This window comes from Nuphar pumila, chromosome 5 (assembly GCF_984573655.1).
Source record: "Nuphar pumila chromosome 5, dmNupPumi1.hap1.1, whole genome shotgun sequence".
NCBI lineage: Eukaryota > Viridiplantae > Streptophyta > Magnoliopsida > Nymphaeales > Nymphaeaceae > Nuphar > Nuphar pumila.
The window spans coordinates 6,608,032-6,635,250 of NC_143253.1; the positions used below are offsets into that span (position 1 = coordinate 6,608,032).

At 38.0% G+C, this 27,219-nt stretch overlaps 1 protein-coding gene across 1 annotated transcript; it reads right to left on the reverse strand.

The window, feature by feature from the left end:
• Nucleotides 1–4,031: 4,031 nt before the first annotated feature.
• LOC149836610 (clathrin heavy chain 2-like) lies at nt 4,032–26,383 on the reverse strand. The gene is made up of 30 exons (XM_090005479.1): nt 26,100–26,383; nt 25,152–25,356; nt 21,257–21,345; nt 21,070–21,148; nt 19,991–20,118; nt 17,865–17,963; nt 17,662–17,770; nt 17,408–17,487; nt 17,104–17,331; nt 16,959–17,024; nt 16,571–16,687; nt 14,270–14,467; nt 13,052–13,168; nt 12,859–12,918; nt 12,525–12,611; nt 11,521–11,604; nt 11,306–11,440; nt 10,926–10,988; nt 10,751–10,855; nt 10,559–10,671; nt 10,160–10,412; nt 8,844–8,980; nt 8,452–8,730; nt 7,368–8,370; nt 6,746–7,231; nt 5,995–6,165; nt 5,727–5,912; nt 5,213–5,335; nt 5,019–5,129; nt 4,032–4,595 (listed from the first exon to the last, which is right to left on the reverse strand). The coding sequence occupies exons 1-30, from the start codon at nt 26,142–26,144 to the stop codon at nt 4,419–4,421; spliced, it is 5,133 nt and encodes a 1,710-aa protein (XP_089861605.1). The 5' UTR covers nt 26,145–26,383; the 3' UTR covers nt 4,032–4,418.
• Nucleotides 26,384–27,219: the final 836 nt, after the last annotated feature.

A 27,219-nucleotide genomic window follows, 5' to 3' on the forward strand; every position in this document is an offset into this window, starting at 1 on the left:
GATAGTTTATTGTGTCATATACAGTCGTTAGGGTACAACAACAACAACAACAACAACTACGCCTTCATCCCAAAACAATTGGGGTCAGCGATATGAACCAAAAAAGAAATTCATTTTGGGTCTTCCACATGAATCCTTTTCCTCCAATCATTTCTATCCAACGCCATGTCCTCGGTGAGGTTCAAAGCATTCATATCCTTTCCTATCATCTCCATCCAAGTCTTCCTAGGCCTACCCCGACCTCTTTTAACTAATATATTTTCCCATTTCTCCAACCTTCTAACCGGAGCATCATTAGGCCTTCGCCGAATATGTCCAAACCACCGTAAACGATTCTCTCGCATCTTATTTTCAATGGGTGCAACACCTACCTTCTTACGTATCTCTTCGTTCCGAATCTTATCTTTTATTGTATTTCCACACATCCATCTAAGCATCCGCATCTCAGCTACACTCATTTTTTGAATATGATGTCTCTTGGCAGCCCAACATTCCGTACCATATAGTAAAGTGGGTCTAATAGTCGTCCTATAAAACTTTCCCTTCAACCGCAATGGCATTCTACGATCGCACAACACTCCAGTAGCACTTTTCCATTTCATCCACCCAACCTTTATCCTATGATTTACATCTCCATCAATTTCTCCATACTTTTGAATGATGGATCCCAAATATTTGAAATAATCATTCACCGGTATATCTTGCTCACCAAGCTTCACTACACTCCCATCACTACTTCGTTGCTTACTAAACCGACATTCCATATATTCAGTCTTACTCTTACTCAACTTAAAACCTCTAGCTTCCAATGTCAGTCTCCATAATTCTAACTTAGCATTAACCCCAGCTCTAGACTCATCAATCAAAACAATATCATCAGCAAACAACATACACCACGGTACATTTTCTTGAATTGATCTCGTAATCTCATCCATCACTATCGCAAATAGGAAAGGGCTTAAAGCAGATCCTTGATGTAACCCAACCGTTATCGGAAAATTGGTTGTCACCCCTCCACAAGTACGGACATTGGTTACTACTCCTTCATACATATCTTTAATTATACTAATGTACTTGAGAGAAACACCTTTCTTCATCATTGTCCACCAGAGAACGTCCCTAGGTACTCTATCGTATGCCTTCTCTAAATCAATAAAAACCATATGCAAATCTTTGTTCCTCTCTCTATATCTTTCAATAAGTTGTCTAAGAAGATGTATAGCTTCCATAGTTGATCTTCCAGGCATAAAACCAAATTGATTCTCCGATATCATGACAACCTTCATCAACCTAGACTCAATCACCCTCTCCCAAAGTTTCATAGTATGACTCATGAGTTTTATACCACGATAGTTTGTGCAATCTTGTATATCACCCTTATTCTTATATAAAGGCACCAAAGTACTCTTCCTCCACTCATTAGGCATCTTATTTGTTCGCCAAATCAAGTTAAAAAGATTTGTCAACCATTCTAAACCTTTCTCTCCCAAGCATTTCCAAGCCTCGATAGGTATACCATCTGGGCCAACTGCCCTTCTTGATTTCATTTTCTTCAAAGCCTCTGCAATTTCTTTCTTTTGAATCTTGCGCATGAAGTCACGATTTATCTCATGAAAAGGAATGGAGAAGTCTCCAAGATCTTGAGCATGACTATCATTAAATAGCTTATCAAAATAATCTTTCCATCTCTCCTTAATCTCCTCATCTTTGACTAAAACCCTTTGCGTTTCATCTTTGATACATCTAACCATACCCAAATCCTTCGATTTCCTATCTCTCATCTTTGCAAGCCTATAAATATCCTTCTCGCCTTCTTTGGTATCCAACTTGTCATAAACCTCCTTATATACCTTAGCCCTCGCGTTTCGAACAACTTTTTTAGCTTCCTTCTTTGCTATCATATACTTCTCCAAATTCTCATTATCACGACTCTTACTTAGATTTCTATAACACTCTCTTTTAACCTTAATAGCTAATTTGACATCCTCGTTCCACCATGATGTATCCTTACCTAGTGGTGCACCGCCTTTAGACTCACCCAATACCTCCTTAGCTACTTTTCTCATACCACCCGCTATCTTATTCCACATTGATTCTGAATCCTCCTCGAGACACCAATCAACTTCCTTAACTACCTGCTCTACAAACATTCCTTGTTTAGCTCCTTTCAGTGCCCACCACTTAATTCTAGGATCTATCCTATGTCTATCCCTTTTGCGGCATTGTCTAATTCTAAGATCTAAAATTAAGACTCTATGTTGTGTAGCTACACTTTCTCCTGGTATAACCTTACAATCGATGCAACAACCCCTATCTCTCTTTCTAAGTAGGAAAAAATCTATCTGACTCGTATTAACCCCACTTTTAAATGTTACTAGGTGAGACTCCCTCTTCATAAACCAAGTGTTTGCTAAGATCATATCATAGGACAAACAAAAATCTAAAATCCTTTCTCCACTTTCATTTCTTTCTCCTATACCATAGCCTCCATGGATATTCTCAAATCCATCCCTACTAATGCCTACATGTCCATTAAGGTCACCGCCGATGAAAAGCTTTTCTCCATAAGATGTCTCTTGTACTACTCCATCTAAATCTTCCCAAAATTGATGCTTAATGGAATCATCTAAACCTACTTGAGGTGCATAAACACTAATAATATTAATAATATCCATACCTAATATTAATTTAATAAGTAAAATTCTATCACCCTTCCTACGGACCTCAACTACATTATCTATAAACTGACGACTCATAACAATCCCTACTCCATTCCTATTCCTATTTATTCCTGTATACCAAATCTTATATCCCCAAGGTTCTATCACTTTAGCTTTCTCACCTACCCATTTGGTCTCTTGAAGACATAAAATATCAATCTTTCTCCTACACATAACATCTACTAACTCTACCAACTTACCAGTTAAAGACCCTATGTTCCAAGTGGCTAACCTAATTTTATGGTCTTGGACTAACTTCTTTACCCCCACCCGTCCAACAAAGTGAGGGAACCCTTGCCTATTTGACACCACACCCGGGCGCCGGTGTGACGCGTCGCTTCTGGGCGACGACCTAGCAACCCTTGCACATTTATCACTGCCTCCGGGCCTAGAGAGTACAGCGCGTCGCTTAGTAGGGAACGCCCCAACGAAATTCTCATATTGGTTCATTTTCATAGGATATGACAAAGTTTTTATGCTGGCTGTCACAGGCCTACCGCAACCCTCCTCCTTTATCCGGGCTTGGGACCGGCAGTGTATAACTACACAGGCGGAGTTATACAGTCGTTAGGGTACCTTTGTGAAAATCCTGCACTAGATTGTGCTTTTGGGGCATCTTGCTTTGACAACCCTGGCTTTTTTTGGACAGGAAAAAAAACTTCCTGCCTTTTGCGGCACATGTTTGTTGCGTACTTTGCGTTCTGCTTTTGGGTAAGAGGCGCATTGCTGTATCACCACACTTCCCTTTTTTTTTTATTTTTTTCTATAACTATGATTAGCTCAAAACGGGAAGGATGATTTCCATACGCTCATCGAGGTATCGGTTTTGAACTTTCCTCGTTTGAGAACATCCAGGAATGTGACCGTTGAAGCTTTTTCCCAGAGAAAATAATATTCTAAAATCTTTGGAAGGGCAAGTTTACCTCTGGGCAGCAGAAACGTAATTTAAGGTAGGTAGGCCACGCATGACCACCGACACAAAAACCTTCTCAGCTGAAAACAACACACATGAAATGCATGAGAAACACATAAAAAATGTGTTTTTAGTACGAAGTAACAAGTTTCTCCTCCACATTGGAAAACATCTTTCACATGAGTTTCCCACACAAGTTTCTGAATTTCACATTACTAAAACAGATTTCCTACATGCAAGTAGATTTTGCTGTAACCCTGTCCTACTAAAATATTCAATGCATGGCTTTTCAAATAAACACTTTCATTAAACAAGGACCATGTCAACCCATCCCTGGAAGCTCAACGCCCATCCACATAATATCTGTAGCTGATTTAAGAATAATCAGCATGATGCACTTCTGAAATGAACATGAATTATACAAAGACCATCTCAGTTAATACAATAGGAGAAAAAGAATCCAACCTCATCGCCAAAGTCAAAAGAGAAGGGGAGGAAAAGCTGAACAAAATCAGTTTTCTGGAAAGCAAAAATGCGAAAGTGGGTGCGGGAAGAGACCTATCAACTTTCTCTACACAAAATAGAATTACAAATCAGGATGTAATGAATACTACACAGGCATATTCCACACCATGAACCACGCAGAAAAGGAAATTGATTAACGTAGTGGCAACAAACTTGCCACCTAAAAGTGAAATTCCACTTTAACGGCCTTTTCCACCATCTAACCATCTCTGCCAAGCTAGGAAGCTCTTTCCGAAACTTGCACAAAACATCCTCTATCATCAATACCCACCCATGGGTGGCATTCCGAACGCTGGCATGGGTGGCATCCCCATTCCCATTCCCATTCCCATCGGTGGCGGCGGTGGCTGAAATCCTGCTCCCATTCCACCCATAGGACCCATACCACCCATAGGTGGTGCAGGCAATGCAAGTGGGAGAAGCTGGGCATACATGTTCTGCATAGTAACAACATTACGAAGTTATTTAACATAAAAAGGGCAAAAACCGAAAATTTGCCTCCAAAAAGCACCAACACTAATGTCAACATGATGAGATAGTAAAAAGCTGCCTAATTTGGTCCCTACATGCTATGAATACGAGCCTACTTCTCTCAGCTCCTTGGTCAAGGTCGGAGTAGCGGAACAACTTTAACTGGACTTGGAGGTAACCTCCAAGTTTAGAACCAAGTTGATATTGTAAACCCCATGCTTGGCAGAAACAATGCCCGAGGCAACCAAGGGAATAGCAATACAAAGACTGCATATTGGTCTCTTCAAAAACACCCAAAAAAAAACGATTGCAAAATAGGAATGCAACACATGGCACAGACAGACAATGCACATGGACCAGTGCCGTAAATGAAGTTATCGATTGCGTACCTGTTGGGATACTAAGTCTTTCTCTTCTTTTTCTTTACTTTTCTCTTCATGCAGTGCATCCAGTTTGTCCTTCACTAGTTCATCTACCTTGCTGGTGTACTCACGGATGAACTGCAGGTTGGATGACAGCATAAATTATCCCAACTAAATTATAAAAAGTAATTAACAGAACCTCAAAAAGAATAAATGCTCACTTGCAGGAGATATGGGAAGGTGAAATCGATCATGTTATTCATCCAGGAAAGCTCAAGAGCAACGTCAGGCCGAATTAAGTCATAACAGATAAACAAGCATGCTGCAAAGCATTCCTTCTTACCCTGTAAATAAAATATTTAGAATATTTATGTGAGCTCTTCATGAAAAATCAGATAATAAATGATATGGGAAAACAACACATATAGCAACTAGGTGGTAGATATTACAACCAAGAAAAGTTGATTATGTGACCTAGGAAGGTCTTTATGTAATTTCCAAATTTAAAAAGACAAGAAAGAAAACAGAACAGAACATTATTAAATCACAAGTATAGAAGGATCGTTGAATTGGTCAATAAAAAAGGTTAAAAAGGGGTCCGAGGAAGGTTGACCTGTTATATGAACATTCAGGTCTATGCATCTAAGTTACAGGTCAAATAGGCAATCTTTTTCCTAAAAAAAACAAGTACAACAGCTTACATATGTCAATAAACAAACTTTAATGGGAATATACCTTTTCAATGAAGTAAACCAGCAACTCTTCAGCCAGCTCACGGTTCCCGGACTGAGAACATGTCTCCATGGCATCCTTGTAAAGGTTATCTTTCTTAGATAGTGCAACTGATTGCTGCCATCTACCAGCCTTCTTATATATGTAAGCTGCAATTCTCCTCATCTCAAGAAGCTCATGTTTCTCAACCTGTTAATGAACAGGTTGGATGACTAACAACATAGACTCAGAAATAAATTAAAAGGCAGTGAAAAAGAAAGATATAATTAACCTTCTGTGCAAGACCAATTTGATCAAAGTTATCATGCATGTCAATTGATTCACGCAGCCTGTCATAATCCTCCTCTTCAACATAAATTCCATTGAGAGCTTCATTTACAGCAGCAACATTGTTGCTTTGTACGGCAACCATGTATGGTTTAACAACATGCAAGTGTCCTGCCTGTAATTACCATCAAAAGAACATCACAAATCAACAGGCACCACAAAATCTCAGAACCCAAGTCTAGATCGACTGCATAGAAGGGACGCATTAACACCATGTGTGTTTGAAAAGTAAAATGAGTTCAAAGACTCGAAAGTAACTGAACCAAACAACCAAGAACTCATCAAGACTAATCTGATGGTCAAATCTACTCGAAACTCAAGCAGACAGTAGGACCTCATCCCTGAGGTAACTCAAGACTTTCAATAGAAAGCCAGTCTTGAACCCGAAACACTGCCAGTCATCACATTTGACCAATTGATAAAGATGAAAGCAAGTGAATTTGAGGATTTATAAATATATCAACAAGTCACTGAATTCATCCAAAGCAAAGCTTTGAGAGACAAATATCTAAACTATAGTTGGAACCAAAAAAAGCTAGCCAGTCAGCTCAAGTACACAAACAACTCACTGTGACTTGACACCTGCTTGGAAACCTGAGAGTCCATAACCGACTCAGGACACCTCTCACAGGTCAAGCCATCAAATTGTTAAGTATTTTTCATTCCTAAACAGAGGAGAAAATTGAATGCAATACCTTTCGCATTATATCAACAACACGAGTGTGATCCACCTTAAGAGCAAGGACATGCAGAAGATCATTGATCAGGTCAGGATGCTCCTGCAAGTAAAAGTGCACTGCTTTGTAGTACAGCTCCACATTAGCCACTTTGACAGCCACATCTTTGAATTGCATGTGATCCCATGCTTCAGGAGAATGATTCATAATAGTTGTGGCAGCATTGTCAAACTCATCATACTGAATATACAAGTAAGTGAGCTCTTTCCAGTGCTGCTGCTCGTCACATACACGGATAAGCTTTGGAATGTTAAGCCTTGTGGAGAACAACTTGATATGTTCCATAAGTTTGTCTGGACGATATCTTGCATACAAGATACCCAATTCTGTGAAAATCCCCATATGTGCACGCTCCAAACCAAGACCGCTCTCCATGAGGCTGATGAGCTCATCAAAGCACCCTCTGTTCTGATAGTAGTCACTAACTTCTTCCAAGTCATCCACCTAAGTTTGTCCATGAGACAAATAACAGTGTTATAAATTATTATAAACATTAGCAACAAGTGTAAAAACTACAGCAACAAAGCATACACAAGATATAGATAGTCTATACAAAGGAAAGAGAGCCTTGCTCACTCACCTGCACTATAATGTTGAGACCACATATTTGAGCCAGGCGGAACTCCTCAGCATCAACACAAGCAAAGCAAACTTCCTTCCAAGTCTTTGAACTGTTAGCTTTACGAGCTGCATCAACAGCACCTTGGAACTGTCTCAATTTCACAAGGGTAATGGCAAGTTTTGCCCAGTTCGAGATAAATGAGAATATGATCTTAGCAGCTTCATATAAAGCTTCATCATAGAGACGATCCCCCACAGTTTGAAGATTAGCAACATTTGGTGAAAGAACAAATTCTTCAATCTCTCCCAGCCTGTCAATCTTTGCATAAGCATATATGAGCTCACCGTCCACCTTGGGCTCTTTGGTCTTCTGCCTAACCATGATAAGGTACTTGACCAGATCATGGTATGCATTCACATCTTCCGCAGCCCTAATCACATCCAGGAATTCAGTAGCATCATCAGCACGGATAAATGACTCAATGGCATCACTTACAAGCCCTTCTCTGAGTTGAGCTTTAGCCACTTGACTCCAAACAGCATCCTCTTCAACACGGAAAGCAAACTCAACTGCACGATCTATGCTTCGGATATTATCCAGCAGCACATTCACTGCCTGTACATTCAGGTTGAACTTCCTAAATATAGCAAAGGCTTCTTCATACAATTCTGCTTCAATAGCAATTTCACCAACAGCAGGGCCATCAAAATTATCTAGCCGGTTAACATAGTCCATGACTCGGGACTTGTCAGCCCTAATAGCTGTAAGGATAAGCAAGTTCTGCAGGTTGGAGTTTCCACTGAATGCAGAATTCTGGAGAACAATCTTCTCAAGAAGCTCAATGAGCTCATGAGGAAGGTCAGCAGTCATAAATGCTTTTACTGCTGCAGATACTTGCTCTGGGCTCTTGCTCTCAGATAAAGCGGTTGACACCACTTGATCAATAAGCTGGCGCCTGTACTCATTCTCAGGGTTAAGAACCTTGTCCCATAGCTCTGGTTCCATCCTCTCAACAACATACCTAGGTTACAGACACAAATGTTAGCAGAAATGGAAGAAGTCCACAATGAAATTGTAAAAACAAGAAGATGTAGCTACATACCTCGCCTGCAGCTTGAAAAGAGAATTTTTGTTTGTGACATTGATAAGCTCATCATCACATTGACCACGCCTATAAGCAACAACAGCAAGAGTAGGATCCCTTCTCTCACAATATTTACCAACCACCCGTGAATCATAGTAAGGATTAGTAGTGAGGAAGTGCTCCGGATTGTTGTTACTGTCAATAATGATCTTTCCAAGAGCATTATGCACATGAACATCCTGGCTTCCTTCATTCACTAGATGCTCTAAGAACTGTGAAAGCAAGCGGAGACGATTCCTACAATTGCAAAAAATAAAGAGAAAAAGAAGTCAGTGATGTGGTTGTAAACAAATATATTGTGAATCCAAAAAGAATATAGACGCTCAAAGTTGTAGCACTAAGAAAGTCACCTCTTCTCACACTCATCCACAAGTGGCTCAACAGGAAGAAGAGAACGAACAGAAAGAATAAGGCCTTTGATGAAATCCTCAGGACATTCGTCATCTAAAAGCTGGCCAACCACTAAAGGAGCATTGCTGGGATTCACCTGCAAAACAAAAGGAATAATTACTATAACACCACACAAAAAATTTATATGCCATGGTAATTCAAATAAATAGCTAGCAAAATGCTAACTGAAGCAGAAGCTATCAAGCACAACAGTAAGGGCCCAGGTAAATAAGCATTGGTGCTTGCACTCACCTGCAAATCAAGTCATCTATTAGCACATCAAGCTTAACAAATAGGTTTATAATCTAAGTCTGATCCTAGCTCCCAGGCTGGATAAGAAAATAAGCTGGGTCGTTACAAGTTATAAAAATTATTATGCTAAGGATCTTTTACCAGGCAAAGCCAGAGAGAGAGGGAAAAAAAAGAATTGGTGTCCTCCAACAAGTTTTGAATCTTCCTCCGCAATTTGCATTATTTCCCAAAACCAGTTCTAGAACATTTATGGATGACTATTCCAGTCATGGGCAAAGATACAAGGATACAAGGACACAGGATGCAGGTTTCACTCGCAAGTTCAAAAAAAAAAATCAAAAATGGGACATGAGGATACATAATTTTTAATGTTTTAATCAATAAAAATTATTTTTTTATACATTAATATTTAAAATGTTTAAAAGTGCTTTTTTATTGAAATATTTATCAGAAGTAATAACAATTATTAAACATATTAAAATAATGCTCATATGATTCTGTCGAATCCGTGTGCTTGTCTCACCAGGGACACGGTGCCAAACAGTTCAATGCACAGGTCATGGGGGATGGGCCAGTTCTCAGGCTTGGTGCCACAGTGCAAAACACAATATGGTACCATGAGGTGGTAGTCTGGTAGACTTGATGAGTGTATTTTTGTGTATGATTGTCTGTCTTCCCTTTATTTCCAGTTTATTGCTACTTGAAACACAATAGCCTACAGTTCAATGCATTCAACAGAACCTGAGCATCCAAAAAATCAGCCAGGCCCAGAACATCTAGGCCACTTACCCAGCCAAAAAAGAGTAAAACATAATAGGTCATCAATTAAAGTTAGTGAAAGGTGATCCCCATAGAAAAAAAAAACATGGTGAAAAAATAAAACCAAATTACTAGTAAAACTCTACTACCAACTAAACAAAATATTCAAATCAACAAACAGTCTCTCTTTCACTGTGCATAAAAGAAGCAAGGAGCAAATAGAACAAAAGATGGAGAAGATATCAAAGTGCTTTGATATTCTTACTTTCTGTACATATCCTTCAATATACCGCAGCATGTTGTTTGAGTACAAGTAGTGAGTAAGATCAGGTACAAAACCAAAACGATCACAGACATTTATAAGTGGGCGTGCATCTGGGAGTTTAGCCTCCATTAAAAAGTTCTTCGTCTTCTCGGGATCATAGAAATTAGATTCCCTTGTCACACGCTCTACCTCCTTAATTTGACCTGTCTTAGCTGCTGCTTCTATGTACTTGAAATGTATAACAGGATCGTCACTACATGATGCCACCAAGAAACTTTTCAGGAAAAAACAAAGACGTGCCCAAAAAGATGATAACAAATGACTATATTATATTTCATAAAACAGAAAAACGAGTATTTCATAGGAAAAAGCAGTGGTAAAGCATAACAATCTAGATACCTGGAACTCAAATATGAGCCAAGGAAAAAGTAAAGCCCTTCATAGGATTTGAACTGCTCAAAGAGCTTAATGCATCCATCCACCCCTAGCTGTTCTGAGTATTCTTTTGCTGTCTGCAGAAATAATTGACACAGTAAGCAACAATTGATTTTTATAAGACGAATTGACTGAACATAATGGAAGTGCATTTACCTGAACAATTATCTGAAGATTCCCCCTGAGGTTAACCACTAGGAGGTCTTTCATGCATTCTAATGCCCACTCTCGAGACAGTGTCCCAAAAAACTCTACCAATGCCTACAAAAGAAACAAAATATTACAAAATATGACAGAAGAGTTTCCATTTTCAGTAAAAAAAGATACAAACCTGAGGCTCAATAGCATGTGTATTCACAATTACACGTTTAATATCAGGCAGATCGGTATAGTGCTGCACAGAAGATAAACTAAAGTCACCACAAACAGTACATACTCAAAGCATGGAGGTTCCAGAGAATTTTCATGCAATAATTCATGGCACTGTACAATTATCAGCCGCTATTCATAGCGCTGCTCTATAGCACCATCTGATCCCACTGAATCAGCTCAGGCTTAAGATTTGCGCAAGTATTAGAAGACTGATCAAATTGGCAATCAGTGTCCCTTTACCACACTTAGTTGAATGCCTTGAGATAGTGTCCAGATCTTGCAAAATCAGATTACCTCATCTCAAAATGCCATCAACTAAAGAATAGGACAGATTCTTACCTGAAGGGCTCGCATATAAAGGCCAGCTTTTTCACATAATTGTGCTATCCGAGGACGATCATAGTGACTGAACATCCCATTCGCTAAGATCGCATCAGCCACATTTGGAAAGGTCACCAGATTGATCTCCAAAACCTGCAATTTAAATCAATCTTAGTGGGCAGTAGAAATAAAATGAAGACATGCAATCTGTATAGGCCCACTGAGAATGTTACCTTTGTCTGAAGATAGGCGTGTTCAGGTAAATTCGGCTTCAACACATCCAACAAAAATGCTGTTGCTTCTCGTATCATATTCCTCTGCAAGAGAATTCACTTTCAGGAAAACAACTGAAAGGTGTACCAATATCTAAAATGAAAAGTAAAGATGAGCTCATGAGGGGAAACATAAGAAGCAAACGATGTAAACCCAGAAAAAGACACGAAGCGAGATATGACAGCAACAAAAGCAATGGAAGAACAATACATAGAACAGGTAATAATTACTTCAGTGCAATAACTGCCTCAAGCGAAAATTTAACCCCAAGGCCTTGCCACTTTGGGTCTTTAAAATAAAATGCATCAACATGCAATATTAGTGCACACTCTCCAATCTTGTTGGTTAATGGTGCATAAGTATACTGTTGTTGAGCTGTGCAGCTCTTTTATTAAACCATTATTATCCATAGATCTCCAGGTCATTTAGAAGACACGTAGATATTATCAGTAATTCAGGAATCTCCAAACATCAATGCAGAATCATTAACAAATCATGCTAAAAATCCTGTAACGTGGCTAGCCTATATCAAAGAGGTTGAGCTCACTATCAAATTATTCAGTCTTTCTTTGTTTATTAGTTCAAATAAGAAAATTACAATTCAAACCCCAAACAACTAAAATTTTCTGAAAGAAAAAAATTGCAAAACATTTCCTGAATTTTCCAGTGGTTTGGGAAAACTAAGTTAAATGTGATGGACCATTTCCAGAGAGCTTTCAACTTAGAAATGGTGAAGACAACCAAAGTGTAAGCTAATATTGCCAAAGAATATATAAACAAAACAAAGAAAACAACAACAAGAAAAGAATGCGGAACATAAAACACCAAAAATTACACAAAAGCAATCATGAAATGTTGGCGACTCCACTCAAAGCACTCGATCTCAAAACCAAAATTTTAACCAACAGCAACACTCAGTGTGTACGTGCACGTGTGTGAGTAGAGAGAGAAAGATTCAACAAACCTGTAAAAAAAGGTCAGTAATTATGTTGTAGTCAACTGGACAACCTCCCTCCATTTGAGACATCATTAGTGCAAAATTGACAGCACCCTGCAGTCCAAGATAGCCATGAATTTGAGGTAAATAAATTGATAAAAAAACAAATATGAATAAAAAAGGCAACTCCACCAACATCATTTCCAATATAAGCATGTAGTTAGCTTTTCACAGGTACTGGAAATGTTGAAGAAAATGACCACATAAGCAGTTAAAACAGAAATTAAGTAATTCCTACTTAATAATGAGGTTCCCAAACCAAATTTCCTTTTACTAAACAGACAAAGTGAAAAGAGTATACCTGAGGGTCCGATCTCAAAATAGTTTGTAGAAGGAAGAGATAGTCAGGGGTATAACCAACCTGGACCAAGAAACAATATCTAGTAAAAAATCAGATCAATCAAAAAGAAAAGTTTTACCTGGGATAAAGAAATTAAGGACATTTTTTAACAATGACATAAAAGCAAAAGGCAACAAAATTGCAAGACACTTACTTGTTTGGAGTAAATAAGTATTTTATCAAATTCCCTTCGCTCAGCAAAAGCAGCAACCACTTTGGGGGTGGCCCTCGCCTTAATGTATATTTTCAGTGCAAGATCATTGTCCACAGTCTAATTGAGGGGAAAAAAAGGGAAAGAATTAGTATATCAACATTGTAAGAAATGTAAACTTTCATCAAAGGAAAATTACTTAGATATGCTGCTCAAAACTAATTGAACCCCATGCTTGTCAAGGAAAGCAAAATAGAACAAACTAAGCATCCACTTATAATTTCCATAAAGCAGCAGACTATTTTTTCTCATGTAAAATATATAAGAGTATGATAACCATTCAACCATGCAGCTTATCACAGCCAAATAGAATACTGCAGGACACCAGTGTGACAAATATCGCGAGATTTATGAAAATCTCGCGATAATATCGCGAGAAATTGCCTGAAAGTTTAAAACGGAAATTTCTCGTGAGATTTACAAAATATCGCGAGATTTATAAAAAAACATAAATACCACGATTTAAACGTGATATTTACGTTTTAAACGGCTATTTGTCGCAAAAAAATTGTGTATTTTTATTTTTAAATAATTCTTATTAATATTTTCTTATAAATTTTTTTATATATTTTTTTATTACTTTTTTTATTGTGGAGATTTTGCCAAAAAATTGTATGTGAGATTTATGATTTTTTTTCAATTTCTCGCGAGTTTTTGAAAAATGAGAAATTGCCGATAAAAACGTTTGTTGCTATGCAGGACACACACATGTGCAAACACAGAGATATATGCACGCATGCATTATGTGTATGTATGTACTCAAGAAAATTTTCAGCTCGAATGTAATTCGTTTGTTAATCTTGATAGTGACAGAAGACATCAATTCACACTAAATAATCTTTCAAATAAATACTAAAAGATCAAAAGGTATGTTATGTGCACTTTATAACCAACGCAAGGCTGCACAAAATCAATAATGCAGTTTCATTAGGAAGTCTATGAGGAGGAGACAAACACAAAATCACACGAAAAATAATAACCAAAGGAAGACACAACAAAATAGCCACACCTAATAACATGAAATTCACAATGTGTTCAAGGCTACAACAGAAATAGTCACATCATTCAATTTGATTTCATGCAGGGGAAACAAATGCAGGAGCAAATAACAAGGCCAGCACCATTCAATTCCTACAACCAAAGAATATATTCGAGTTCTACCTTCACAAGATCCCCCAGCTCTTCACTGCATTCAAGCTTGTCTTCAGCCAACCAATTTTCTAGAAGATTCTTTTTATTCTGATTCACAACCAAGCGTGATAACTCCAGCGACTCAAATGCATTCAGCTTCCCTCTTGTTAATAATGTCCCAAAGTACTGCAGCAGTGGTGGAGTTTGTCCAGCTTGCACAGGAACACTCTACATTAAGAAAGAAAGAGCAATAGCAGCTTAGAAAAACAAATAAAAACTATAACTGCAGCACAATAAGCAAAGAAAAAAAAAGAAAAATTGCAGTCTGACAAGACAAAGCTCTAACCAACAAGCCAAATCAGGCATGCCAAAAAGCATCTCAATGATGGAGCTCCCCCATCTATCAAAATAAGAAGCTACTTCCAAGTAGGGGTGGGCAACAGGCCGGCCTGGTCAAAGCCTGGTTCGGGCCGGCCCACGACCCTCCCGTTAGGCCCGTGGGTCTAATCAGGCTGGGCCGGGCTTAATTGTTATATACTTACAAATGCTTGGAGCCAGATCCAGTATGAAAACTGGATGTAGATACAGGAACCAGTATGGCCCTAGAGAGTAGGCATTATGTTGGTGTAGGATGTGCAAATGAGGTCCAAATTTTGTTGGACCCAATCCTGCACCATCAATGGGGACCAACATGCACCAGCTACCTGGTGTGCGTCCCAACCCACATGGAATGATTGGCACATATTAACCCACAAAACGGGCCAGATCCAACATGTCTTGGACATGATATGGGTCCTAACCCATCAACAATTAAATGAGTCATTGATTCTCTTTAGTATTTCTCTTGTGGAAAATGATGTATAGACATGTACGGTAATATATGTTATATATATAAATATATATAGAGAGAGAGAGTGTGTGATGTGTATCTTCCAGACCATTTATCTCCCAAATCGTCCCAGATCTCTTTAAAAAACATATTTGTGCAAGTTTTTTGCTTAATACAAACCTGTAGATGTGTTTATTATTGCTTATTTACTACAAACCATACTTCAGATCAAAACAATTTAACAGAAATTCTTGATTTTTAGTTAATCAAGTTTTTGGTGCAATATATACCGTTGTTTTTTCATTGAGCTAAAAACACATCTAAACATACAAAATGCTTAAACCAGTACATGTTTTCTACTCTATGTAGTCAAAGGTGCCGACTAGGCTCCTAGTCAGGCTAGTCGAAGGAAAAAACAAGGAATCGACTGGATTCCTACCAATTTTCCCGCATAGGCGTCAACTAGGGGTTCTTGCCTAGGCAGGAAAATCGGTACACTGCAACTTGTTATGTGCATTTTTTGCTTTTTTGAAATTAATTTGTTATGTGTGTTTCTTTATGCAGATGTGACATTGAATTTTTATGTGTGTTGTTTATGTATGTAGATGTGTCTTAATTTTTTGTCAGATTTTGTAATATAACAGGTTTACTATGCAGCTATGCTTCACGATAGTGGTATTTTGTACTTTGGATACATCTTTGTTGTTAGTCTTAATAATATTTGGGCAGGTTTTGTAATATAACATGTTTACTATGCTTGAGGATAGCAATATCTTATGTTTTGTGCATTTGTTGTTGATTAATTTTATGTTGGATACATGTTTGTTGTTAGTTTTAGCACTTTATTTTAAAATTTTATATTATTTTTAAATTATTGGCATTTGTTGACAGTTGTTTGCTTTGCTTATTCAATTGTTTTTAATATTCGGGCAAGTTTTGTAATGTTTGATGTTTTTTTTCTTTATTGCTTATTGTTGATTGATTTTATGTTGCATACATGTTTGTTACTAATTTTAGCAGTTTATTTGCATATTTTTTATAAAAAAATTTATTCTTTTAATTAAGGTACTAACTAATCTGCCTAGTTCCACCTAAGCTTTTTAGGGGTTCACTGCCTAGCGCTTTTGACTACATAGTTTCTACTAAATAAAGCGTAGAGATCACATCTATGGGTGTAGATTAAACAAAAAACACATGCAAGTATGTTTTCTAAAGGGTTCTGGGATGATCTGGGAGATAAATGGTCTGAAAGATCTCTCTCTCTCTCTCTCTCTCTATATATATATATATATATATATACACACACACACACACACACACACGGGCCAGCCCGGTTCGGGCCAAGCTGGGCTGGGCCACCCAGCCCATTGTGTCCACCTCTACTTCCAAGCTTCATTTTAACCTGAATAATAACTTGTATACTGAACTTTATGCAATTTTACAATGGTAAGCATGATAAAAAAGAAACTTATAAATATTTCCAGAGAGAAATGATACAATACCTGAAATTTTGCTACAGTATCTGGAGTACGAAGAATTCCCTGAGGAGATTCAGCAGCAAGCTCAGCAGCCTCCTTGTACTTTGTTTGGGAGAACAACTCCTGGAATCGCTGAACAACCTGCAGCAGATACAGAGATCATTAACACCTGCATGACAAGCAACTTTAACAAGAATGCTGATCGACAAATTATTTACAGGTCGAGATGGCAGATAACAAGCAGCAAATAGACTGTCATGACCCCCTCACACAGAATTATAGAACAAATTACACCAGCCCAAGATTATCAACAAACCCAATGGAAATGTGAAGCAATGTTCAATCATCATAGTGCAACATGTCCAATGCAAAATTGTGTTCAACTATCATGTGTAGGCAGGTGAGAACACACCAAATTTTCTGCTCCCGGAAGGTTTCCCCTTTTCGCAAGATTTACTGCCAGCTCCAAATTGTTCAACTGTAAAACATTTACATCAGCAAATGTTTGCAATACCCATTTTTGCTCCAGGAGAAGATAAGTTTGCTTCAAAACTCACCTGACCACTGACAAAAGGAACAATTGTTGCCTCGTTAACGGTTGCAAGTAATACTTGCCCTCGCCTATTGACAGCATAAAATCCCCCAACTGATGAGGCTTCTGCAGTCAAAAATATTGGATCTGGACTAATTCGATTTCTGTAAACTGCCGCAGCAGTCTCAAGATCGTACACAAAAAGAAGTCCAAGCTTGGTAACCACATAGATCAGACTATATTTATGTGATATCTGAAAAATGGAAGAAGAGTTAGCATCAATGTTATTGCAACTCAAGACACATATGAAAATTAAACAAATAATTCACCTGCATTGAGACTGGAAAGTCGTCAGCAAAGTCTGGGGGAAAGAAAAGGTCAGCTTGCTTCTTTGAGAAGCCTGGTTTTCCTGATTAAGAAAAAACACAAATCAGCTACATAAATGAGCAAAAAACGTTAACAAAAGTAAAAAAAGAGCTTAGATCGGTAGTATGTATGTAGAAGGTTTGTCTCTTTCACAATATTACAGTTTAGAATTTAGGTTCTAGTATGCATGTAGAGGCTCACAAATGCAGAAGCAAACCTTGTTGGCCACCAAGTTCAATAACATGCAACTTTGAAGTAATTTGGCCTGCGTTCATCGTCTTTGTTGCAAAGCAAATAAGAGTGGAAGGATTTTCATTCCCAACAACCTGTGGAACAAAAAAAGGACCCCATAACATAACAATTCAACAACATGACCTGGAGAACACAATTAACAAGTGGCTTTCGGTGATAGGAACCCACTTTAAAAGACGCAAATGCTGCAGCATGTGCCTCCAGTGCTTGACTACGCTGTTGATCTACAGAAAAGAGTTGCATGTTCCCCTTAACAAGTTGAGGCCTCTGGAAGAGTAAAACACAGTCAATATACCCGATGCATTATTCCTAATCCAAGGTTATTTGCAATAGCTAAATAAGAAAATATGTGTAATGTGTAGATTTGGCTTCTTTTATTATACTTTAAGTGCTCCAACAAAACTCGCTGTCGGTACTTAGACCAAAAAGGCAAAATTCTTCCCTTGCTTCAAAAGTGACAAAGGCCAGGAAACTTACAGTATCTTACGGAGAGTCAACAAGGCCTCAATGTCTACAAATTGGGTTTTGGATGCAGACAAGAGCAGGTTTATGTCCCACATTGATTTTATTTCTCAAACAGCCGTATACTTGCAAAACTGGTTTAAACATTATGGACCACAGCTCAAGGATTCATATCAAGTTTTGAGGAGCTTATCAAATGCTCAAAGAGTTCTACAAGGAAAGAGGAATGAATCAAGACTCACTGATTTGGACCTACTCCATAGCTGACTTGACCAGTGTCTGAAAACACATCTGAAAAGTTCAAGCCTAAAAAAATTTAATTAAATACACTCCAAACAAAGACCAGCCATACCCTTCTTGACTGGGAGGTCATTCGAATGAGTAGTTTCACTTTGCAAAAGGTTGGTCAAATGAGTCAAGTCTGCCATTTAAAGACTTAGCCAAGTCACTCAAAACTTGATGGACTTTTGCTAGTGTTCTTAGCCTAGTGCCTTAGTCAACTGAATCAACCAATTCCTTGTCAGTTCAACTATTTACAGTAATCAACCATGTCTAAGCAATTCCGAAGCCTTTAAAACAAATCTTTAAGCTTATGTCACCCATTCAACTACATGACAAAGATAAAGGGACATATGAGAGGGGAGGGAAGGTTGTGGCTGGGTCGTTCAACTGGTTGATCTGAGGCCAAATACCTGGATGACCCGAATTAATAAGTTTTGGTAAGGCAAAAGAATGAAGTCCCAGAAAAAGTAACCAGGTTCAGAACTATTTACTCAGACTCAACCACGATCAGGTCTGGATATGAACAACTTATAGATGCTCCAGGTCAGGTACCCAATCCAGTGAAAGTATAACCTGATTTTAAAAATGGTTTGATATCTGCTCCAGATCTGTTTGCATATGTTTACAGTAAAAAGTTAAAGAAAAGGGTGAGGTTTGAACTTGAAAACAAAACAGACACACTATGCCAATCTGTTTTTAATCTCAACTCAAGCTTAACGTGGCCCAACCCGACTCCTCAATCGAATCCACTGTTAAGTTAATATAGGCATGTGAATTTGAAGTACAATATGGCCAATATGAGCTCCCTCATATATGAGATGAAACCTGCCAGAGCCCAAACTAGAACCTGACTGTACATTATTGGTTGGATACTCAACCATTGATGGCTCTAGATCTATGTCACATGGGTGCGGGTGCGGGGATTCGGCACTTCCAAAAAACCCAGGTGCGGGGGTGCGGCAGGGCAAAAATGTAAATATATATATAAGGGGGGGTCCGGGGGTTCCCCCTGGCATGGGTCCCGCTGCGCGGTCAGCGGGCGGGGGTCCAGGGGGGGCGCCCCTGGTGGGGGTTATAGGGGGGCAGCGCCCCCCCCCCCCCCCCCCCCCAGATTTTTTTTTTTAAATTCCACAGCCCATTTCATAGGGCAAAATTTAAAAAAAACAAAAAACAAAAAAATGGACCATCCGCAGCCCATTTCATAGGGCAAAATTTAAAAAAAAAAACAAAAAAAACAAAAAAAACAAAAAAATGGACCAAAATGACCCTGGGTGCGGTCAACGCACCCAGGATTGGGTTGACCGCACCCGCACCCGCGTCGAGTCGCGTCAACGCAGGTGCGGCACCCTGCTAGCTGAGTCCCTGTGACATAGCTCTAGATGTGACAAAGGAGACACACATACCAAGGATGCACGTAGAAAGTAATACCAAGGAAAGAGAAAAAAGGAAGATTAACAACAAAAAACATTAGATATGCACAACATCCTTTGAGAAACTCAGTAAATTAGCGGCTAAGTCGCCCAAAACAACAAAAGGTGACACGGATATACCTCTGGTGCACCAGGTGCAATTCCAATTAAGACAAGCCACTTTTCAGAGGGATCACACCGGTAGTTAATTATTTGATTGCTGGATAAATTAGCTGTCCGCTCAAACATCTTTACAGGCTCAGACTCCCCTGCAAATAAGTCAGGACATAAGTACATGATGAAGAAATTACTGCTAATAAGATCAGCCCTGTAAATTTGAATAAACTCATTGCAGCACTCGGCCTATCTCACACTATGCCACAAGGACACTTCACTTAACATGTGTATCCCATGTCAACATGACACACAGTTTTGAAAACTCACTTGAGTCAACATAGTGACTCATTTGACTCGGTCATTCAGTGAGTCAACCCAATGAGTGACCCAGATTTGCACAAGACCCGCCTGAGTCAGCCAAGTTTTCATATGACTCGACCATGACTCGCTTGAGTCAACATATGGCCCAGCTAAGTCATGTATGTTTCTGTGCAGGTGCCCTATAATGGGTATATGTTGACAATTGACATGATAAAATATTTGTACAAAAAAATTATGCATACATGTATATTATAAAGTTTATACACATGCATACACTGATTGTCAAACCATTGTATATGTATGCATATACATGTACTTGAGTCAATTCCTAAGCCACTGGTTTGAAAATAATGACAACACAACAGTTAGACACACCAGGACACTTCATGGACAAAGTCAAACCAGTGTCTTACACAACTAACATTGTGTCATTAACTTTATCTATTTCCTTTTATTATCTTAATTAATTATTTTTTGTTTATTTGTGTTGTTTCTCTTTTAAAATGTCATTAATTACATTGCATTTCAATTTCAACTTAGCTTTATTATTTAATGTTTTTAATTATAGTGATTTAGAATTGTTGTTCAAGAGTTTGCATTCAGATGATATTCATGTTTTATAGACTTATGTTAAGAACTTGTGTGTGTGAGTGGTAGTTTCTATGTGTCATAATTTTTTAGAATTGCTGTGTTGTATTAAGTGTATCTGAATAGTGTCCTGTTCCTGCATCGGTATCCATGTGACATAGATCACACATGAAAAAAAAGTACATATTCCTTACCTTCTATTGACCAGTGATAGACTGATGTTTGAGTAACCAATCCCAACAATTTTGGAGTAATCCATTTCCAGAAGACAACCTACAGAGAAATCACAAAAAACAAAGAATGATGTGTTCAAAATTAATAGTCATTCATGAAAAAGAATGTGACAACCTAATCTAATTTGACAATGGAAGACACTAGAACCTGTTCAGGCATCTGATAAGATTTTATTTTAGCCTTCAACTCGATATTGAATATCTGGAGATGATCCTGAGTACTTCCCGGTATTTGAGCTTCAAGACCAGAATAAGATTTAATCAGAGGTCCATTAACTTTACAACCAAAGCACAGAATCACAACAGGATTCACATGTTCAATCAGCAATTTAGTATCCTTATAACAAAGACAAATACTGAAAATAACAAACAGGATCCACATGCTAATTTCAATTGTGAGCGCCTTTTCACTGACCACTATTGAAACCAAAATCTTGGTGCACATCATGAATTTGGACCAAATATCATGTAACCAAGTATGACAAAGCAATTATTTTTCAGAGAATATGCAATTTTTGCAAACAAGCATACTGTAAGGTGTATTATAGGGATCTAGGATATGGGATTCACATGTACTGTAATGTATTGTAAGATTAGTGAAAAAACTTCCAATTGCAAAAGATCAAACAAAAATTGTGTAGAAATTAAAAAGAAAATGCCACAAAGAGAAACAAAACATATGAGCAACCAAACAGCAATATAAAGTAAACCTAATTATGGAATACCTAGTATCAACAAATATGTGAGAAAAGGTGACCTCTCAAGTGCACCTTATTGAAATTAGGAACATATTTTGACCAGAATATTTTGTTTCGTACAAAATCATGGGCAAAAAAAAAAAAAATCATATAACAGAATAGTAACATGCAATAACAGCGACATTCACAATTCTCAAAATCTGACTATTAACCGGAGACCGAACATATACACAACAGTTCCATAAAGTCACCCCAGTCAACAATAAAAGACCGACGGTCATGACAATATTAGTCGTAAAGCCTGTCACCCACAGCCAACCAACCACAGGATGACAGAGGTAACCACGCAGCTTCAGACACTCTGGAGTTAAACAGTAAACACAATAAAAACATAAAAGCAATCTCGATGCAATTGTTAATTGTTAAATAAGTCATGTTGCTGATTCAACAACTTATTGCTACAATGATGAATCCAAGACTTAGTGGTTGACCTAGTCAGCCAACTAGGCGCAGTCCTGTGCCAAGTTGCAAGCCGGCTAGTCAGTCAAATGACTAGTCGGTATTCAGCAAGGACCATCTTGGTCCACTTTAAGGCTCTTCCACTTCTTCTTCCTTTTCCACTGACCCTCCCCTTCTTCCTCGTCTCCTTCCCATCTGCTACAGTCAAGAAGCATTAGGTAATCTAGCAATTCTGCAAAACAAGTGCTATTTTTTGCCATTTCAGCTGCATTCTTTATTTCTTTGTGCTTCTTATCTATTCATCCATGATAATAGTTTTGTTTCCTTGCCCTGTGTATAACAAAGTAAGATGTGATGATTATGTGTTTGTTCTTTTGATTGAATTCTTTCTTTCTTTTTAAATAGGTTCTTTGATTGCATTCTTATATATGGTTATAGTTTATATTTCTTTTCTATCAGAGTTAACACTTTTGTATATTTTATTCTCTTTATTATTGGAGTTAGCTGCAGGATGGTTTTAATAGGCCATGTTTCATGATGATACATCTGTACAAGTTTTCCATTTTCAGCTATTTTTACTACTAATACTGCTTTTACTACTTTTATGTACTAAGCCATGTTTCTTGATGATACATCTGTACAAGTTTTCCATTTTCAGCTATTTTTACTACTACTATGGTAATGTACTACTTTTACTACTTTTATGTACCGTTCATGAAAATTTAACAAGCTGATAATTTTTGGTGTTATATGAACTGATTGTTCAATCTGTGTTTTGATAATGGCAATAATTGTTATTTGCTGCTTTTATTGATAATGTTCATACAGTTGTACTAAACCTTTAACTGAATTTAATTTACGGCGCTGTGAGAATGTAATAAGATTGAAGAAAGTTGTGGTTGTATGTCATGCACATGGCTGCTTGTGTTTTTTCATGCCTGATTGTGAGGATATATAATGTTTATACCATGGTATTATGCCTTATTACATATGAAATATTAAGTATGTTAATTTTAGCTTTTTAATATACACTTTTTTTAATATTGTTGAGCCCTTAGAGGATTCCTAAACGCCATAGACTTTTAGGAGCCTGGTAGCACCTAACGTTTTGACTACATAGATCCAAGAGTACCAAATGTATATGGCATAATCACAAATATCGGTATCGGCTATTTCTCGCGATATTATAGGGGTTTGGTGATAATTCTCGGGAAAATATCGGGACTTAAAATATATAAAATATATAAAAACTAACAAAAATAAGCAAAGACAATATCATGTTTAGATAATAAAATACATATATAATAAAATAAATAAGTAAAAAATACAAAATAAAGAAGAAAAACACATTTAAGATGTAGAAAATAAATAAAAATATAAAAAACAGTAACAATAATTGATAATATCATGATATTAGCAAATTGGAAATATTTTCAAAATATTGCAATAGTTTACCTATAATGTCGTTTGCTGAAAATACAACGATAATATTGTGATATTTTGAAAATATCACTGATATCTGTGATTATGGTATATAGTCATTCCCCTCTCGAAAATATAGGCACTATGACAGTTCTTGTGAGCACAGAAGTTGCACCCACCAAAAGTATGTTGCTATGTAGGTTGCAGACCTGTGGCAATATGTCTTATAAGTTAATTCATGAGTCCATTCTGACTTCCCAATATGCCCAAATCAAGAATGGTTGGAATGCTAGAAAGATTGGTTTCCTCAGTTTAAAAATCACTAAAAGAATATGGCCATTTGTGCTTAAGTGCTTTCTATTTCCGGTAGCTGTGATGAGTTTGCATTAAGTGCTTTCTATTCCCATTAGCTGTGATGAGCTTGTATGAAGTTAAGCATGACAATGTGAAAAAATCTATGTCACAAACACCATCCTCGTGAATTCTAGACAAAACTATGATTACCTGCAACCCTAGGAACTGACACTAAATACCCCATAAGTTAGCCATACTAACGACTAAAGTAAACACTTCAGTAAGAGCACCTAGTAACCCCCACCTGTTTACAGCACTTCTATACCATTCTTTTCCAAGGTTATTGAGACAGATAGCCTATCTTCGCTATCACATCATCAATCAGAACATACCAATCATTTTCTTCCTTTTTTTCTCAATGAACCCATTGTTGCAATAGCATACACAGACAAATGATATATGTCCGATCATTCATAAAATGCTACCTGAACATTCAGCCATAACATACCCAAAAAATTATTAAAAAGCAGGCACCTCTCCATTTCTGTATGCATCTCTTCCCAAGTCTTTTGATAATGAATTTTAGCTTCCCCTAGATTCAACCAAATCATACTAATCATTCATTGATTTTCTTAAGCCCCTCAAACAAGAAATGTATACATCCATAAGAGCGGAAGGTGAGAAGACTTTTAGCTGAAAAATGCCCATAAATAAATAAATAAAATCCTGGATATTAGTGATCATGCATGGTATAGTCTTCTATCAGGCTGCATGCCCAACTACCATGGGCTTTAGTATCTTCCCAAGAGCACCCAAAGTTCTTAAAAACAATAATATGATGGAACAACGGCGATATCCAAAAGCAACAAAATTACTGCAAAAAATAAATGTATTTTACAAGCCAACAATGCTCTTATGCAACCTGGTTGACAAGAAAATCCAAACAAGATAAGTAAATAAGAAATGAAATGCTAACAGAGATGAGGAACGAGCTGAACATCATAATCAGAGTTGCTGTTTTTGAGGTAAATGACCATCACCATAAACACGCAGTGCCACTATTACTTGTTCTTATGAATAAAAAAGGTTGCTAATAGATAAGCATCATATACAACAATGTCTTATGAGTGTGAAAACAAGAGGAAATACTACCAAACAAACAACAGTTACCTTTAAGAGCCAATATTCTGCTGTTCGGATTCATCAATGCTGAATCAGCAGTAATAGGCCTCCTCAGCGGTTGCATGGGCATATTCATATCAATGATAATGACACTATTTTGTGGGGATGTTTCTCGCACACAGATGTACTTGTCTGATTCCATTGTCACGTGTGTAAATGTGATAAACTGGGGATTGATCCCGAGGCTCGTCAACTGAGACAGGGCATAAGAAAACCATCAATCTGATGGATCGAATTATGATTTGCATGGCAATTTCAGATAAACATTAATTATGACGATGCAACTTCGACAAAATGGAAGGTACATGGCAATAATTCCATCCATAAAGCAGAACAATCTTGTTATGCACGAATTTAAAATATTATCATGCTTTCTGAAGCAGTGTTGCCAAGTAATAAAGACATCGAAATGACATGCAGATAACCAGACTAAATATGGAATGGAATTGCATAGATCGCTTTTACAGTCAGAACATCAGAAGATCAACGCCTTTATGGCCACAAAGATCTCGTCTTCTCGCTGTCCATAAATGAAAATAGTGCATAATTATGCAAAATTCTAATTCTTCCGAAAAAGTGATTGTCCCTAATTACTGCCTACATCATTCAGAAATCATAGATCTCTCGGATCTATTAAAAAAACCAAGAAACAAAACCGAAGTCAAGATTATTTCTTCGTAAAAACAATACAACACACGCAAACTCGTACTGGACCCTAAATCCCTAGATCTCAAGCACCTATCGGAGCAAAGGAACCACTCAAACAGATCAAACAACGAATGATCAAATGAACCAAACAGGAGTAAAGTACAAAACACTAAGACACCCTAGAACCTGAACAAACACACGAATTCAACTCGGCGGACAGCAGAAACTACCAGATCATCGACCAGAGAAAGATCTAAACCAAAAGACATCACTACGCGAGACGATTACCGTGAGAGCCTCCTTCATCGCGATCGGCGCGCTCGCTGCCGCCATGGCTCCGAAATTGGAGATCCGCTAAACGGAATTGAGCGGGAGAAACCCTCTAGGGTTTTCCAGGAGCAGAAGATCCCAAACCCTAGATCGGCGGTCTAGGGCTCGAAATCAGGATTACGGCAAGTCCGAAGAGCCGCGGAGAGAGAGAGAGAGGACGATCGTCTGCAGCCCCTCCCTTCAATAGAATCGACTCGAAATCCGAGAGAGAGAGAGAGAGGAAGAATGCACCGAGTTTTTCCTTTTTTTTCCCGTTTTAACTGGAGCTTACATACTCGGTCGGTAGCGGCCCGTACTGGAAAATGGCGTACGTGTGAAGCCTGTTTCCCGATACCGGTTCGATATTCGTATCGGTGCGCTTGCCAGCAGCCAGAGCTGGGCGGTCACTTGAGTGTAGCGCTGGAAACACTCACTCTCGTGGCTAGTGGTGACTTTGAATATCACCAAGTTGACGGAATGTCACAAGTTCGAAACCCAGGAGAGCAACCCTCGCTGCAAGGTCGAGCATTAATTTTTCACCAATGTGCAATTTCACAACTCCGCAAAAGCCATGTTTGAGGGCCTTGCATTGAGATGGAAACACGGTTTCATTGGGTTGCCGAATTTATTGTCTGGACAACCTGTGATGTTGAGAGATGAGGTTGCCAAAAGCATCATCCTCTTCTGCCAACACCATTCCCAATGCATTGTTTCAGCACGCCACTGCTCCGATTCAAGGCTCCCAAACATAACCAAAAGCACAAAGATGTATTTCCTCGAAAGAAAAAAGAAATTCACAAAGTGTAAAAAGAATACTGAATTTCTCAATAGTGTCATTTTTTTTTTATAGAAAACCCATATTCCCAGAAAAATAAAAGAAAGGAGAATGAGGATAAAGCTTTTTTTTCTACATAAAAAGTTGTGGTTTGGCAGACCCCTAACAGTAATACAATTATACCATTGGCATTTGAACTTGCAACTTTCCAAACACAAGGTGATGTGCACTAAATGTTCCTGCCAGCAAGCGGAGCCTCCTTTGGTAAATGAGAGGGTAAAGCTTACAGGCTAAACTTGAGGTCGGTTCTAATGGCCATTTTAG